This window comes from Cyanistes caeruleus, chromosome 13, assembly GCF_971803275.1.
Source record: "Cyanistes caeruleus chromosome 13, bCyaCae1.hap1.1, whole genome shotgun sequence".
Taxonomy (NCBI): domain Eukaryota; kingdom Metazoa; phylum Chordata; class Aves; order Passeriformes; family Paridae; genus Cyanistes; species Cyanistes caeruleus.
This window is the reverse complement of record NC_141713.1, coordinates 17,722,402-17,740,029: the sequence shown is the minus strand read 5'-3', so window position 1 is coordinate 17,740,029 and position 17,628 is coordinate 17,722,402. Positions and strand designations below refer to the sequence as shown.

Sequence of the window (17,628 nt, the reverse complement as noted above, 5' to 3'; positions counted from 1 at the left end):
GTAACTATGGAATGATTTGTACATTCAGTTCTCTGGAACCTGCCACCCCCTCCAGACATCTGAAAAAACAACTTCTGGTTATGAAAACCTTCTCCAATTCTGTTTGGATGTCACAGTGCCAGTAGCTATGCAAAAGCAACACTGGCTGCAGTCTCAACACTCTCCTCAGTGTGAATGGCTTTTGGAGGACGGAGCCATTAAAACAGACAGAAAATAAGAGAATCGAGCAGTACCACTGTTATAAATCTTACCTTTCCAGGAGAGGGCTTCTGCTGCTGCTGCTTAGGATGTGAATCTTGCTCTAATTTGTTTCCTTGCTTCCCTCTAACACCTGTGCATCCCTGGGTTAGCAAGCCCCACAAGCAAGGCACATTAGCAAACTGCCTCCTGAATAGTGTCTCTGTCAAACCCCAGCAGTCAGGCTGTCTCAGCAGAGTGGGGAACAGGGTGAGGAGAAGAAAACAGGCAAGTGATCTTTAGCACAGAGTATTGCTGGGGGGAAGTGCATAGGTCACAGATTTTGTAAGAGTGAGCAATTGTGGAAGAGGCCACATGTTTGCATGAGTAAAATAATTTGATACAAAGTAGAAATGAACTTGTCTCAGGATTAAGCAAAAGGTGTCTGGATGTGTGTCTGGCATGCAGACATAAATTCTGCTTTTGACTTGGAATCATACCACCCTTCACCTCCGCAAAAGGAGCTTCATGACAGAATTCCTGTAGTGCCCAGCTGGCACCAGAATTTAATGCTGCAGCACAGCAAACACTTGCTGCAATACAAAGGAGCAGTAGGGTCCACCGAGCCCCCCAAGAGTTACATTTTTTTCAAACCTTAACAATGATTTGCCTGTCTTCCCTGAATATCAGGTATGTACAAAACTGATAGAATTTCCTGTTCAAAACTTTGTTTTTTCAACATTGGAATAGCCAGGCTTATCGTTAAATCCTTAAGGCTCTTCTGAGGGTTTCTGGAGCTTAAACAGAAGATAGGGATAGAACTTTCATTTGGCATGTTGTCTCCTTGGAATGATAGAAAAGAGAACAATTGTTCAGAAAGCAGGGTGTAAGGCTGTTTTGTTTGTGGATACATATAAAAATATGATCCTATCTAATCTTCTGAAATTAGGAGGTGTATTTCAGCATTCTAAGCCACCATTGCAGGGTGTGGTACATCCTGGCCATGTAGATTTTGGGCTCTGTAGTGTTCATAAAAACTGTACCAACATATCTTAACATTGCAAAGGAAGCTAATATTTCTTTTTGCAAACTCCAACATTGTTTATTGTTAATTATTAATTATGGATTGAAGTGATATAATTCAGACCTGAATCTTAGCTCCCCCTAGTTTAGTTCACCATTCCAATTTAGTTCTCTCTAAGGAGAGGACTAAAGGAATCCTTACAAGGATTTGGTGGGCTTAGCAGTGTTAGGTTAACAGCTGAACTCTGACCTTAAAGGTCTTTTCAGCCTAAATGATTTTATGATTCAGCACATTATAAATAGTCAAATAGTTATAGTATCTGTTCCCTTACTGGAAAAGATGCTCCACTGCAATTATTCAGAGTATCCATTTCAGGTCTGCTGTTTTCAACTGTCAGAGTTCCTACCTTACCATAATAGTCAGTGAACCTCCCAGGAGAAGTAGAAAGCTTATAAAATAATTTCTGTGAAAATAGCAGTTGATTGGAAAGATCTCATGTTGATATGAGTAACAACAGTTTAATTGTCCCAGAGTAGCAAGCTGGTCATTTGTATTGTGTGTTTATTAGTTTTTATTCTCCATTATATTATTGTCATTTATTTATTCGGCATTTCCGAGGACTGTGGCACTTATGAAACATAATTGCCCTTGATAAAAGCCATCCAAAACACATGACAGGAAGTTTATCTTCCCTGGATTCACACACTGTCTGAAACCAGAAATTCCAAGCTTGTGTGTACAAAACTTGCCATTTGGAATCTCTTGAGTGAAGCCAGGTCTGGCTATCTCTGAATATAATATTGCCAACAAAGGTACCCATGGCAAGTAAGGAAGGGAAATCCATTAGAGAAGTTAGTCAGGGGGAGGGCATGAGAGTTTTAATTGCAGGATAGAAACTACTTCTGTCAAAGTATGATCCTACTCTTGATGGAAATACACTTGTCAAATTGAGTGAAAGTTGGCTTAACTTCCTTGATTTCACCGTGTGAATCTGCTGGGGCAATCCCAACTGCCTGATGTGACCAGCAGAGGATCTAAACTGTGTTATTTGTGTCTGGCAGTTTCTGGGTTCCATTCTGAAATAGGATTTCAGCCTGTCTAGCGTATTTCCCAGTTGTTTTATGGACTGTTATCCACCCTTAGTTTTAGCACATTTGAATAGAAAGTAAGGAATAATATTACAGTCAGCTGACTGCAGAAGAAATTAAAGGACACTGGGTGTAATTGCTGAAACTGGACTTGGCCAAAGTGTCAAATTGATGGTTGGTTTTTGCTTGCAGATCTTGTCATTGATCTGCTGGATGTAAAATGGCAGCACTGCTGTCACTGAAGCTGATTTCAGTATGTATGCCAAGGTCAAATCAAATTGGCTGGATGTAATTAGATACTTATAATACTGATTTGGTCATTTACTTTCTAATTAGTTCATCTTTTCATATATGTATCTAGGGTTTTTGAGATGTTGGGGAGGTGGGTCCTAGTCAGGGTTTTGGGGGGGTTTTCCCTTAAACTTATTTGCAGAGTGCAAACAGGAGCAGCACATATGAAGTACTTTAATCTTCTCTTACTATTATCTTATTCCACAGGGCAGTCCAGAGCAGCCATGATCCCTCCAAAACAGCCGAGGCAACCCAAGGGAGCTTTGGATGATGCCATTGCCTTTGGAGGACTGGCAGAACAGGAGACAGTGAACAACTTGCAGCCAACACCACCTCCTCTGCCAAAGAAAACAATTTTGAGAGCTAACACAGAGCCAACTCCCCGAGATCTCCAGAAGCAGGCTCTGGAGAACAACCTGTGCATAATGGCCAATCCCACCTATGACATTGACACCAACTGGGAAGCAAGCAGCGCCTGCTCCTCAGTCAGCCTGGAGCTCAAGGTCCTGGACAACGAGTCAGGAGATTCCTTGGACAGGCCAACAGAGAAACTGAGGGCAACCACCTCAGCAACCAACAGTGTTTCCAGCCTAACCACTATCAGTATTAAGGACCGGTGTTCCAACAGCATGGAGTCCCTGACGGGGAGGCGCCTCTCACAGGCCAAGCAGGGCCGAGGTGTCCAGAAGCCACAGAGACAAGCACTTTATCGAGGCATCGAAAACAGAGAGGAGGTGGTGGGGAAGATCCGGAGCCTGCACGCCGATTCGCTGAAGAAGCTGGCACTGAAATGTGAGGACTTGTTCATGGCCGGGCAGAAGGACCAGCTGCGCTTCGGGGTGGACAGCTGGTCGGATTTCCGGCTCACCAGTGACAAGCCGTGCTGCGAGGCGGGCGATGCCGTTTACTACCCCGCGTCTTATGCAAAAGATCCCCTCAACAATTATGCAGTCAAGGTAAGAGGGGCTTGAGAAATGGCAACCTGAGGAATTGATGGCAAAATGTGACAACAGCCATACTCTGCCACACCCAGCAGTGATAGGGCCTACTGCTGGCAGATGGGTGAGAAGTAGGACTCCCAAGATATGGGCTCTTCCTTCTCTCCAGACCCATCTGTGGCATTGGTATCTGCTGTTTAATTGCATATGTTTTTATTGCAGTTCCACAGAGACTGAAAGAGAAATCAGCACACCTTAGTCTTTACTTTGTCATTGCTTAATGACATTTTGAAGGAAGAGCTGTATTATTTTAATGTGTGTCGGCAGGTTTTTGGAAACTCACAGTAACAAAATCCTTTGATTCACCTGCATGCAGAAGAAATTAAATAATCACTCCTAGTTAGGAAAGTTTCCCTAAAAAATGGAAAACTTCTCCATTTTCAGAGCCATGTAATTTTAAATGGAATTTCTAGGGTAATAGACCTTTCTGTTCCCATACAAGGTCTTAGATTTTCACCAGTGCTCATTACCAGCCTTTCAAAAGCTCTGCCTAGCCATCAGTGTTTACCTTATAAATTCTTCAGCTAACTCATTTAAAGAAATAAGATTTACTGGATTTACTGCTAATATATGAGTGCCTGGCTGGCAGCTATCTCACCAGATATTGTTATTTCATGGACTTTTATATAGGTAGTTCTTTCTGAGTGCTCTATCTCTGCATTTCTCAGGGCTTATCTGGTAGGAAGATAGTGAGAAGGACAGCTGAGACTCATAGCACTGTCAGGCTTCCTGTGTGACCTTGAGTAAATCACTGAACTTCTGATTCCTCCTTGTTGAAACTGAGATAAAACATTTATTGCCTGACACAGATGTGTGAGGCCTGAGCTGTTATTCCTTATATTTGACATTCTCACAAGGGTGGTGCTTTACAGGAACAGAATGTTGTTACTACTCCTGCATGACTCTTTGCAAGTAAAATATAAAAAACTGAAAAGTAAGATTGGTGTAACTAATATGTTTTCCGAGACCTGAAAAGGTGTCTTTTTAATGCAGATATCTGGGTCTAATCATTTATATTGCATCAATTATTAAGGACTTCTTATTGGAAACGATGTGAAATTAAATATAGATGTCTAGGAGCTGCCACATCCAGTGGTACAGAGCGGCCAAGGAAGAACCAAACCATGAGTGTATCTGGCAATCAGCTGTGGTTCAGAATCAGCATCAGGCATTGCTCATTGCTGGCTTGGAGGGTTTTGCTTTAATACAATGATGCAAAATGATTGCTTTTAGGGCACAAAGTGGTATTTTTCTATATAGGTGCGTTTGAGCTATCACTAATGTGATACCTCTTTGCACAGATGTGCCTTTAAAGTATTCCCTGACAGGCAAGACCTGTATCATTGTCCTGTTATCTCCTGTCCTCCAAAATACATTTCCCATCTAGAAAGCCAGAGAGAAGAAAGAACAGCAGTGCAACGTGGTCAAATAGGTGCTAAATTTTATTTTTCATAATTCAGGTGTCTTAAAAAGAATTCTCTGACTGACAGGGTTTATTGCATTGTAATAGATGCTAGTGAAGTATCCACAAACTATCATTGAGCTGGAGGTCACCAGGAGCTGCTGTGCTGTTACAATGAGAGGAAAAGGTCCTCTTGAAAATACACCCCTGGCTCTTAATGTGATAGAGGAAGGTGTTGGCCCCAAGTTGATCTTTGATTTAAAAGCCATCGGTCCAAGATCAGATTTGTCCAAAAGCTCATAACCACAGATTGCTGTTTCATTACAGAGATTTGGGGAATTTAGCTTTAAAAATATTCTAGTTTTTACTACCAGGGGTGTTTTTTGTGTGAGCCAAATTACATAGTAATCTACCTTCAACAAATAACTTATGTCTTCCTGCCACTTTAAATCCCTCAACCCCAAAACAGGGTGGAAAAAGCAGTGAGATGAAAATTACTAGTGTGCCAACTGAACCCAAAACAATCTTCCTGTTATTTTGGATCAAGTCTTAGAAACACACTTTGAAAGTGGATATGGAGGCACATTGCTGGATGGTATAAATTAATGTTTTTGAGTTTTGCAGAACTACCCAAGCAACACTGGCTAACAATTCAGACAATTCTTAAACTTTATGATTTTAATATTAGATCTGACAAACCATGTCATAATGAGATTTTCTGAATTATTATTCTCTTTGTGGAAAATCAGAAATTCACCCCCAAACAATGCTAATAGTCTTGAGATATAAAATTGGCATTTTAGTATTCTATCTTCAAAAATGGAATTACAAAAGTATTGACCAACTTTGACCATTTAACTACTGCTGAATTAAATTTAGAACAATGAATGATTTGTAGGGGTGAATGTACCAGTTCGCTTTTAAATTCTGGTGGTTTCATCAGTAAAAGATGCTCTAATATGTTGAGCACAACTTGTTCTCTTGCAGTGGATATAAGAGGAAACATTCATAGGAGTGTGTTGTTTCACAGGACTTTATTATGCTTTTTGCTTCAACTCTCACCTAATCTGCTAGTAAACACCCAGTATAAAAATAGCTGCAGGAAGCCATGTGGAAATTATTTTGACTGAAACGTTAGAAATAAAACCAGTACATAAGTCATGATCAGAAAAGTACTTTATCAAATGGAAAAATATAGAAACCTTTCAAGAAAGGTTTCCATAAAATTCCAAATTCTGAGGGGTTTTTCTTTCACCTAAGTGCAGTACCACCTTCTAAGTCATTGGTAGATCTGGGGCAATATGGATAAAGATTCCCTTGAAACCACAGTCTTATCAGTAATTCCAAATATGTGGTGTGAAGGTTACACCAAAGTAAAAGCAGCCTAGAGCACCGCTCTTTGGACACAGCAGATTGCATGAGTTCTGTTCTTAGTGTCCTGAACAAACTGAGTAAAGCACTGATGTGGCAGGGACGTCTTTTATTAAAAACTAAATTAATAAATAAGATTACTCAGAAGGAATAACAGACAATATAACTACTGTGTCAGTGACATCAACTACTTCCACTTTCAGTATTAAACTCTCAAAGCAGACACTGTTCAGTATCACAGGCTGACTCACAGAAGCCATGATTCAGAGTCCACACAGAACAACAGCCATAAAACCCAGCTGGCTCTGGCCACAGGCATGTGTGGCAGGGCTGGTCAGATGGGCTAACAGGAATTGCAAAGGTGCAAACAGCTCAGAAGGAGCAGTTCAAATATATTGTGTTGATTGCTGCAGGGCAGAAGTTCTCCTAGCAGTAAAACTGAAGAATTCCTGGTAAGCTTCGTGTCCCAGGTATAAAACAGAGGAACAGAAGTAAGCAGCTGGTCTGAACTTAGCTGGCAGTTTCATATTGCAGCTAACAGTTATTTTCTAGTCATGTTTAGTTTGTCACAGTGTGATAAGGTGGTTTTATTTGGTAATTCAGTTTCCTGGTGGAGCTTCCTGTCAGAAGCATTGTTAAAGTTGTCCCAGAATTTTGTGCTTCAGATCCAAACAAAGCAATGCACATTCAACTTCCAGCACATTCCCAGTTCAGTCACAGCAGAATAGAATTCTGTGTTTTGGCACATTGTTAAAAAGTCAAAGCTGTATTCCAAGGCCAGATCAAGAAAATGAGGTCAATCAGAGATCAAACTGGCCTCCTTGGAAAACAAGGTTGTGCCAAGAACAAGCTATCAATTTGGGATTAGCAAGCTTTCATTCTACACAGAATTTCATTTCCAGTTGTCCCTCTGTGCAATACAACAAAGTATGCACAGATGCACAGATGGTACAGTCTTTGTGATCTGTGTTTCTCATTTTCAGTGCTTGCAAATTCATTTCCCACAATATTCATCGTGCTTTAAGTTCACTGATGCCATGTAAAATGCACAGGACAGAGTGGAAATGAGATTCCCTGCTGGGAAAGTGAGAGTCAGCTTATGGCACAGTAGGGTATGGGACTCATAAAGGAAAACAAAAAGCCAATGCAGAACATTTTGTAGAAGCTCTGAAACGTTCTTGGGCTGGGAGCACTGAGGAAAATTGAGATGGCAGGTTATAAAGAAACCTGTCCTGTCCTTATAACTGTGATAGACGTTTAGTTCATGTGGCTGCATTAAAGAAAAAATACATTATGGCAGTGCATTCCAGTGGAAAGGAAGATGAATACTTTGCATTCCTTCCTACTCCTACTCTCCTTTTTCCTCATTGCTTCCTTGCATCATATGGAAGAGTTTTTCACCAACATTGCTTCATCTTTTGAACAAGCAGCTCTTTATCAGCTCATGAAAGAAGATTGGCCAAGCCCTTATCAACACCTTCCTTTCAGCTGTTATCACATACTGTATCTTCATAGCTCAGCTGGATGTATTTCATTAAAGCAAATGGTAAATGACTGATTGATCCTACTTTCTGTGTTAGTGTTGTAGTCAAAGTATTTTCACCTTTTCTTCCTGTGCCAAAAAATAGGTATTCAGCATACTGTATATGTAAAAGGCAACAGGATTTCCATCTTTTTGAGCAGATGAATGGAACAGACAAAAGCATTAAAAATGTGAAGAAAACTAGGCTGTATATTTCTTCCCAGCTTTGACACAGAATTAACCATCACAAGCAGAAAAGCAGCTATGTATGTGTGCACTCCTTTAGCAATTCATCACCAGCAGTTGAAAATACTTTCTAGGGAGGCCAATAAATTTCAGAATTTGTTCCCTAAATTTTTTCAAATGTAAATACTGACTTTAGTCACATAACTTAGACTCCAGCTGAAACCATTCTGAAAGTTTTAAATCTTCATCTGATGGTCATTCAGATGGTAATTTTAGGTGATAGTGGAGTTATTCCAGTACAAAATGCTTGGGTGAGAATAATTACCCATTGATGGTATTAAACACCAGTATTCACTACTCTGTTACAAAATGCTAGTATAAAATATACTTCTGAGTAGAATCTGCATGGTAAAAGAATCTGAACAGTGCAATGTAAAACCCCAGGATTTACCTGAAGAGTAGCCAGACACTTACAGGAACATCAGATTACTGCAGGTCTGTCTTCTAGAAACTGTTTTATGAATTCAGTCAGGTGTCTGATTTGTTATTTGAGTTTGGGTGCTGCCTCCAGACAACCCAGCTTTCCCTTCCTCCTGACAATTGCAGAGTTCTCAGTGTACAAATTTTAGTGTTTATGTAGTCAGCAATTTAAGCAGCCTGGAATAACCCAGCTGCCTCTTCCATTTCTCACTTCATGGTGTTTGTAAACCAAAAGCAAAAAGCAGAAAATACATCTCAAATCAGATTTCAGCACACTTGTCTTAGTAGATATTGAATGCAGGTTCATGTACCCATCTACTCCTCTGTATTAAACAAGAGAACTGAAGTGTCCAAAAGCCATTTGTGGCCAGTCAGCACCAGCCATTTATGGGATTAGAGATTTTTTCCCTATACTGTTTAGATTCTTTAACAGCACAATAAAGAGAGAAAATCTCTTTAAATGAATGCAGTCACTTTAGTATCAATTCTAATCATGATGCTATTTAGTATTTAATGTCTGGTTTGTTGATAATTTAAATTCTGTTTTATTGATATAGAGAGGAATCTCATGTTTAAGAAGTGATTTGGGGGAAAGTTTGGACCTGCAGTGGCTTCATACTTGAGAGTGGGCAGTGCTCTGAGTGTTTTCAACAACACATGGAGTTAGTAATGTAACTTACTCTTCCTGCAAAGAGGATCATTTTACAAAATGCTCTGTTCTGCTGAATGCTGGAGAGGTCTCAGCTGGAATAGTGGATTCATTATAGGGTACCACTCTTCAGAAACATGTCATACATGGGGAGAATCTAGAAAAGAGCAACACAAATCAGAGGATGGGGAATAAAGATAGGAGAAGTAAGGGCTGGTTACTTTCAAAAATAAAACAGAGAAGATGGGAGAAGTTACATTTTCCCCAGTTGTAAAGGCATCGTGTTCAAGGATGGGAATCCAGAATCAATTTTTAGCCAATCGGCAAGGAGAAGGGATGTCACTTGAATTTTAAGTAAAATTGACTTAGGATTGAATAGTGGGAAGAAGCATAAAGAAGACAGAGAAGCAGAACTGTTTTGGGGTGGGTTTCGTAGGCTGGAGAGGCGTTTCTCAGGGATGATCAGATGAGACTGGCCTTGCAGGCCACTGGCTCAGGAAGAACATTCTCTGCACCAACAGCTGGATGCCTTTGGATGCAGATGTGCACGGCCAGTCATTTCTAAATTAGAAGAGAGCGTTACCACATCCATAGAGTGTGGGTGAAAGTGTGCTTCTGTACTCTCACAGTTCTGGGATTGGCCATGCTTCCTAAAATGAGGGAACCAAAGCTGATTTTGAGAGGTACAGATCCTAGCTCCTTAACTGAAATAGTAGTAAATTTGAGAAGATTCTCTGAAGTAAGTAGGAAAAAGAGGCTGCCTAGCACTAGAATTAGAAACTAGGAAAATGTCTTGATTCCTTTGCTTTTCTTCTTCTGTTGGCAAGGATAAATCCTTTTCATAAACTTTTTAAAAAGCCTTATATGTACCAAATTGATAAATGTATATTGTTTTCAGATCACATCCTTTGTGGATTATATATTCCTAGCAGAATATCAGTTTTATCTGACTGGTGGCACTAGAAATCCTCTGTGGATGAAGAAATAAGAGTGCAGTAGCTAAGGCCAAGTGGTTTTTTACATTTTTTATCAGCAAGTAAACTTAACTTTCAAATTAAACTCTTTGAGAATGAGGTTTTGGTTGATTTTTTTTTTTTAATTAGGTCACTTAAGTATTTTTAAAAACTAAAGGCTGAATTACAACATGCTGAACCTTTTCTGCAGTTGGAATTGAGTATTCCCATGGCTGGCTGTGCAAGAAAAAGGCCATGGTCTTGAAGGACATAGAAGATGGAACAATTTTGTTTTTCTTAATAGCTCTTCTCCCAGTCAGATTTGATATGCACCATGTGTGTACATTCAACACACATATATGGGTCTGTCTATATAGCTTTTCTAGTTCTGTCTTTGGTGCAGTATTAAGTTTAATCAATCTGGGGACTTCAGTCTCAAAGACAATCAGCTGGCATTTTCTTCTCCTATCTAATTCAAAGGTCATTGCTATATTTTTGCCTCTGTAACCCTTGAGAGAAAGGAGCAGGGGGCACACATGCCACTGAGAACTCACTTCACCTCTAACAGGGTAAAATGCATTTGAAAATTTAAATGAGCAAAAGTCACTGTATAAACAGGGTAAGGATCAACATTTCCTCGTAAATAAAATTTATAAGAAAATGCATTTTTGTGTGTTTGTGACAGTTATAAACAGGCAGTTGTGGTGTACATAATGAGTAGGGAAATATAAATGCTTGTGAAGTATGGAAATATGCACAGTATCAAAGACAAGAGGACAGTCAGCATGTTAGTACAACTTTTGTCTGAGTTCTTATGGTTATTTGACAATGCAGTTTTCTGATCAACTACCATAAAATATTAAATCTCCCATTTCTATTTCTTAACCACATAAGTATGTAAAATATGAAAAATTTATGTGTACATTACTGAAAAGTAGGTTTATAACTTACCTGCAGAAGTTCTGAGAAGGGGAAAAATGAGAAACAGAAAGAAAAGTCACCTAATGCTCACATTTGGGGCTAGGATGAGATCTGGGTTTCTTGGTGGTGGTGACTGTGTATAACAAGTGCTGACTTGTACAAACTTTAGTAATCTGGCTTTCCTTGGTTTCAGAGATGAGCTAAAGGAAGCTATAACTTCATCTGGACAGAGATTACTTCCTCTTTTTTCTTCTCTGAGCTTTGCACTTAAAACCTGTTGGTGCATTATAGCAAATGAATATTTAGACTCTATCCATGTAAAAGATTAAAATATACACTTAACCTTACATGCTTTGAATGATCTCTCTGAATTTAGTAGACCTAAGGTTAATATGAAGGGGTCAACTCAGCTGAATCTTTGTAATTTTAATCAGTAAATGCCATAGAAACAGAGGCCCTAATAGGGTTTGTCCAGTGACTTTTGTCAGAGGTTGGGGCTGCCAGTTGTTACGGCAGTGCAAACAATTAATAAGGATAATTACTATGTTGATAATGTATATATCAGTAAGATCCTTCTGGACATAAATACAGCTATATATGGCAAAAAAACAAACCACATATGCTTTGGATCATGATAGTTGAATGAAAGCAATTAAGGTACCATGTTTTAATGATTGTCCATTCATCACCTGAGCCAAGTCTGCCTGGCAGCAGTCTGTGCCATGCGCACATACACCCCTCACTGCAGACACACTGCTGCAGCTCATGGATTTCAGTTCCAGTGGGCAAGGAGCAAACATCAGTCACTCAACTGACTGGGATTGACTTGTTATGCCATGCTAACACAGCCATGTGCAAGTGTTTGGTTAAATTCTTTATTCGTATTTCTTTGTATCTCCTACTGCTATTGATTATTTTTATCTTGTTCAAGCTTCACACAAAGCTTGCAATAAAGAGAACTTGCAATAAAATGATATGGATAAACAAGTAACTGTAAAAAAGCTTTTTTCTGCATTTCCCATATATCAGCTGCTGTTCTGATTAAAAACCAGAATTGTATTTTCCATTGGATCATCTATGCAGAGGGAGAGATGCCTGCATGTATTGCTCTGCAGTTGCTTACGAGCCAGTGAAAACTGTTTGGGTGCCGTAAGACAATCTGCCAAGGTCAGTTAATTAAAGAAATGTTCATTGCTCATGTTTAGGCCTCAACTGGAGATCCCATCAACAAAGTGCATATTAAGAAAAGATACAGAATTTAAAAATTAAAAAATCACGTCTGTTCTGTTTATTTTTTCTCCCCAGATTTGTAAGAGCAAGGCCAAGGAATCCCAGCAGTATTATCACAGCCTGTCTATCCGGCAGAGCCTGGCTATCAACTTCAACATCCAACAGGACTGTGGCCATTTCCTTGCTGAAGTGCCAGTTCGTCTCCTTCCATGGGAGGACGACAACGCACCGGATGTGGAAGAAGAAGAAGAGCGGGAAGAAGAGGAGAAAGAACCTGAGCAGAAGAAGAGAGACACTGCTTCCACCCCAGAGGCCTCCCACAAAGCCAGCCCCAGCAGCCAGGGCACCATCAGCAAGCCCCGCAGCCGCGTGGTTGTGATCACACGGGAGGTCCCGCACCTGACAGTGGCCGACTTTGTGCGGGAGTCTGCGCCCCGCCACACCAAGAGCCCCGACCTGTACGAGAGACAGGTCTGTCTGCTCCTCCTGCAGCTGTGCCTGGGCCTCGAGCACCTGAAGCCCTATCACATCACACACTGTGACCTGCGCTTGGAGAACTTGCTGCTGGTTCACTCCAGACCGGGAGGCAGCCCCCTGAGCCCCGAGGCCACAGAACCCAGTCCCAACACTGCCTGCCCAGCCAGATTAATTGTGAGCAACTTCTCCCAGGCCAAGCAGAAGAGTCATATGGTGGATCCTGAGGTCCTACGAGATCAGTCCCGCCTGGCTCCAGAAATCATCACTGCGACACAGTACAAGAAATGTGATGAGTTCCAGACTGGCATCCTCATCTATGAAATGCTGCACTTACCCAACCCCTTTGATGAGAATCCAGAGCTGAAAGAGAAGGAGTACACTTGTGCTGATCTCCCTAAGATTCCTTGTCGTTCCCTCTACTCTCAAGGGCTTCAACAACTTGCCAGCTGCCTGCTGAATCCCAACCCTTCGGAGAGGATCTTGATATCAGAAGCCAAAGGAATCCTTCAGTGTTTGCTTTGGGGTCCACGTGAGGACTTGTTTCATGCTCTCAGTACGTCTTCCAACCCCTCACGGAGAGATGCTATACTTCAGAACTGGCTCGATATAAAAAGGACGCTGCTGATGATCAAGTTTGCAGAGAAGTCCTTGGAGAAGGACTGTGGAATTATTCTGGAAGACTGGCTTTGTTGTCAATATCTGGCTTTTGCCACTACAGACTCACTTCATCGCATTGTGAGACTCATGAAGCAGCACTAGTTGTAGAGCCTGTTGCTTTTCTTGAAGCATCCCCACCTCTGCCCCAGCCCTCACTCCAGCCACACTTCGTACAATTGTTACAAAAACAGCCTAGACATCAAAGCCAGCGACTCTGAGCAAATAGGTTCTAATTGGAGAAATTGCATCCTGTACCAAGTATGACAGAAACTTTGCTTTTTTGCCAGGCCTGCTAGAGATTGATCGCATACACGACTGCATTTAGATCAGACAGTATGTAACTTGATTCATATCTGGCTGAAAAGGAGAGCAAGCTTTGATACCACTATTTCTACCACTGCAGTAAACAAATTGCCCTCCTCTTCTGGGTAGTTTCTGTCATTTCCTATGTAGCATTGATTAGTGAATAGCAGTGACCATAAGCAGAGATGGATTAGTGGTGAGTGTGAGATGAATTATCCACCATGCTACGAAACACTCATTTGCTTTCACTCCACATACCACATGTTTCCTCTCAGCTTAGTCAGTCCCTCCCCAAGCAGGCTGTGCTCCTCTTTCCTTTGCTCTCAACCAAAAAGATTCTGATCTTTTTCTTACACTTTATACCAGCTGAACTTTCTTCCCCAGATGTGTTTTCCTGCTGACCATGGCAAGTGTCAGTGAGCAGTAAGCACCTGTGTTCAGTCCTCTTCCCTCCTCCTCTGCCTCACTGCCTACCCATATCCTTTCTAACCATGGATCCACAATTTCATCAATGCTGCCTTAATCACACCATTACCCTTAGCTTGAGACCTGTGCATTAAAAAGAAGAATATGCACACTTTGTCTATCCTATTTCCTAGGCAATTTTCACCAGTCTGGACTGTTGATGTACTGTAGCCATAACCACATTTATACAAGAACAATACAACGCATGGTGGGCCATTGAAATTCCCCTTCCATTGCAAAAAGCACTAAAGCCTGACTTGAAATGGATAGGTCGTACATAACTTTCTCTGACAATCACTGCTATGAATCAGGGATGAAAATAAAAGCCACCTCTTCCGTTTTGTTTTGGTCTGCTCTTGTCACTTATGCCATACTGCAAAGTGAGACTGAAATTTGCTCTGCAGGTTTGTTGGCAGGAGACAGAAATGTTTAGAGCTTGTCTGTGTGTAGCTAACGGGCAACATAGAGACACTTTTACTGCAGACTCAGTTTTCTGAAGGGTAAAAACAAGGGGCCAAAAACACTGTTGTTTAATTATTGACGGAGCTGTTGAGTTTGGCAGCCACAACCAACAGCATCATGATCCACATTTCCTGCAGCAGTGCTTGGCTGCCCATCTCTTGTCTGTTGTAACCAGTGTTTTCTAATGTTGCTATAGACAACACCCTAAAAATGGAATGTTGTCAGAAGAGCTCAAAGAGCATCACAGACAGTTTTGGACTAGAGTAGGAATTAGTGAGGATTGAAGAGTCAGAATTTTTAAAACCTCAACTTGAAGGAGCTTTTTCACTTTTAGAGGCCACTGCTGACTTCCTTCCATGCCCTAACACCCATTTCCCATGGGAAAAGGTATTGTCTCTGTTCACACAATATCTTTGCTCAGTATTGCTAGGCTAGGAGTTGTTTCCTGAATTGCTCTGAAGAACGGATCTGGATGCAGGGGGGAAAAGCGATTCTGAATATTCTGACCTGGGTGATGGAAAGCAGACAGCCCTAGTTATGAGCCTGTGCTTCTCTCCTATGGATCTATGTGCAATTCTTGTATTATTTTTTAAAGCTGTACATTACAGTGTTCACTTTACACACCAGCCTTTACACGATGCTAGATCTGCAGCCCCTTCCTTTACTTTCCTGGCACATAAATGCACAGATATCCATGTGTTCTTTTTATGCATTGATGTTCCATTTTAATTGTAAAACTGTGAGGAATCAATTCACTTCAGCCTTGAAACAGCCACTTTATACAGCGTATGCATTCTTGGACCAGATGCATGGAAACTGAACAAACAGTCCTGCAGGCTTAAAGTCAGCGGAAGTAGCTCTGGATCTGCGCCGTACATCGAGGGGTTGAGGTGTCTGCATTATTCTTCTCTGGCATCTCTCAGAGCTCAGCTGAATAGCGTGTGGAAGCCTACATCGATTGTGCCATAGTATAGACTGTCTTTGTGACCTTTCTAAAGATTTTTTTGAAACTTCTGATGATTATTCTTTTGTTTGATTCACCTGTATCAGTGAAGGATCAGGCAAGGATAAGCATAATATATTTTAATGTGATATGTATGTTTTTCTTTCTCTTTTCAGCAAAAAGGTTAGGATGGCAGCACTGATGCAGAAAAACAGGACAGTGCATTAAAAGCCCAAGTGCAATGTATGTAGTTGAAGTACTTCCTCTGCATCAGGAAAGAAAGTTTCTACACTACTGCTGAGCAGCTTGTAGAAGAATCTTTACAAAGAATCTCCTGTTCAGTGCAGCCCTGCTTTATCTGGACACAGGAGGGCAATGCTCCCATAGTTCACATACACCAAGCATGGCAAGTCACTCATGTACTACCTACTAGCTATTAGTGGCAGCGTGCTGAGCTGCCAGTGGGGCTTCTTGTTCTCTGTGGTCTGGTTTTGTGTTTGTTCCATAGTGTGTGTGTGCACCTGACTTCTCAGCTAGCTCAGATAGGCATAGGAGTAACTCTTGGACCACTTAGCATTGCAGTGGGGCGATCCCTTGAAGCCTCTGGGTTTTCCCAGACACTTGTGGGACACTTGTTTAGGGACACTTGTTCCCAGTGTCACTTTGATGTCAACACACACATGCAAAGTTGGATTTTGAATGTTGTACAACCGTACGTATTAGTGCAGCTGGTCCAACGCCTTTGTATCTCTAGCTATCTAATTTCAGTTTGTATCTTTTGTGATGAACCAATACTCATTTTAGCTCTGCAGTATAATCAAGCATGGATAGATGTACACTACCAACCTCTTTCTTGTGCAGCACTGGGTAAAGTTTAGCAATTTGTAATGTTACGTGGTTTTTTTCTTTAAAAAAGAAAGAATGGTCAATGTAGCCGAACCTGATCTGGCCTGAGCTCTTCCTTGAGGAGCTTGAGGCTGACTTTGCAGATCTGCCCATAACTAATGATTGCAACTGTATTTGTGGTGGTTCTCCATACTGGCACCAGACTGTGCCACGTAAATACACCAGAATGTATGCATTAAACTGATTGTAAACAAATCCTAAGAATGCTACAGCATAATTGCTAAGCAAAAGGAAAAAAACCCGCTCTGTTTGTAACAGGATCCTGGGTATGGCAGGAACAAAACCCCTGGCTGTGCATGTTAGAACATACTTGAATATGTGCACAGATCTTGAATTTTTTTTTAGCAATGTCGCACTTTCAGTTGAGCTCAAGAATTAGGAAGAGCTGCAAATCTAAGATAACAGTATTGACTGTAAATATATATTTTTCTATTAATAAAAGCTGTCATTCAAATATTTTTAACATGAACTTTAAAAATTTTTCCAGTGGAAGCTAATTTCTGGAAAAATCAAATGCTTGTTTGAAGAATTATGATGAGTGGTTTCTGATCCTTTTAGAGCCATTAAAACCCTCTCTAATATTACAGAGAGAGCACAGTGATTGGATTCACAATGTTTAGTGCCTTGTCAAAAACCTGAAATGTAGCTGGTCAGTTGGTGGAAATATTTTCATAACAGCCCTGAAAATAATACTGCCCGTGTAAAGATGCAAGACTTGACAAAATTAAATGCTGTACTTTGTATGATACTTGATCTACTCCATAAGATTTGTGTGAATGGGTTCCTTTAAGTTGCTTGTAGTACAGCATAAGCCTGAAGTAACGAAACTGTGGGCTTTGAAATCTGGGATCTGCACAGGGAGAATAACAGTGGATACCAAGTCAGTTCCAGCCTGACCAGGCATCAGGAGAAGCCTCTTGCTCTGACAATCTGCTGCAGACACTCCACGCTGGTGAGGGGAGGGATCGCATTGGTCTGGGAGCAGTGGGGAGGGTGAAATGTCCTGCTCCTGCTGGAGGTGCTGCACACCAGCCTTGGGCTGTGGTGAGAAATGCAAACCTCTGTTCAAACAGGAGTGCTAAAAGAACTAACTGCTCCTGAGACGGTAGGGAAAGTGGGTTAG

The 17,628-nt window shown here is 41.1% G+C and overlaps 1 protein-coding gene and 1 long non-coding RNA gene across 6 annotated transcripts in view; one reads left to right on the top strand and one right to left on the bottom strand.

Annotated features, from left to right (window-relative positions):
* PEAK1 (pseudopodium enriched atypical kinase 1) overlaps positions 1-17,253 on the top strand; it is a 107,435-nt gene extending 90,182 nt beyond the window's left edge. For all 4 annotated transcript variants that reach the window (XM_086849341.1, XM_086849339.1, XM_086849342.1 and 1 more), the window contains 2 exons: positions 2,788-3,536; positions 12,368-17,253. In XM_086849341.1, coding sequence (XP_086705467.1) covers positions 2,788-3,536; positions 12,368-13,528 — 1,910 coding nt within the window. In that variant the 3' untranslated portion in view covers positions 13,529-17,253. The remainder of the gene's footprint in view (positions 1-2,787; positions 3,537-12,367) is intronic.
* LOC111934254 (uncharacterized) overlaps positions 1-17,628 on the bottom strand; it is an 85,289-nt gene that overhangs the window by 48,219 nt on the left and 19,442 nt on the right. Inside the window, exon 1 of one of the 2 annotated variants that reach the window (XR_015275900.1) lies at positions 252-412. The exons of the other annotated variant lie outside the window; for it this stretch is intronic. This is a non-coding gene — a long non-coding RNA (uncharacterized LOC111934254). Of the gene's footprint in view, positions 1-251; positions 413-17,628 lie in introns of those variants that run through there. 2 annotated transcript variants of the gene reach the window in all.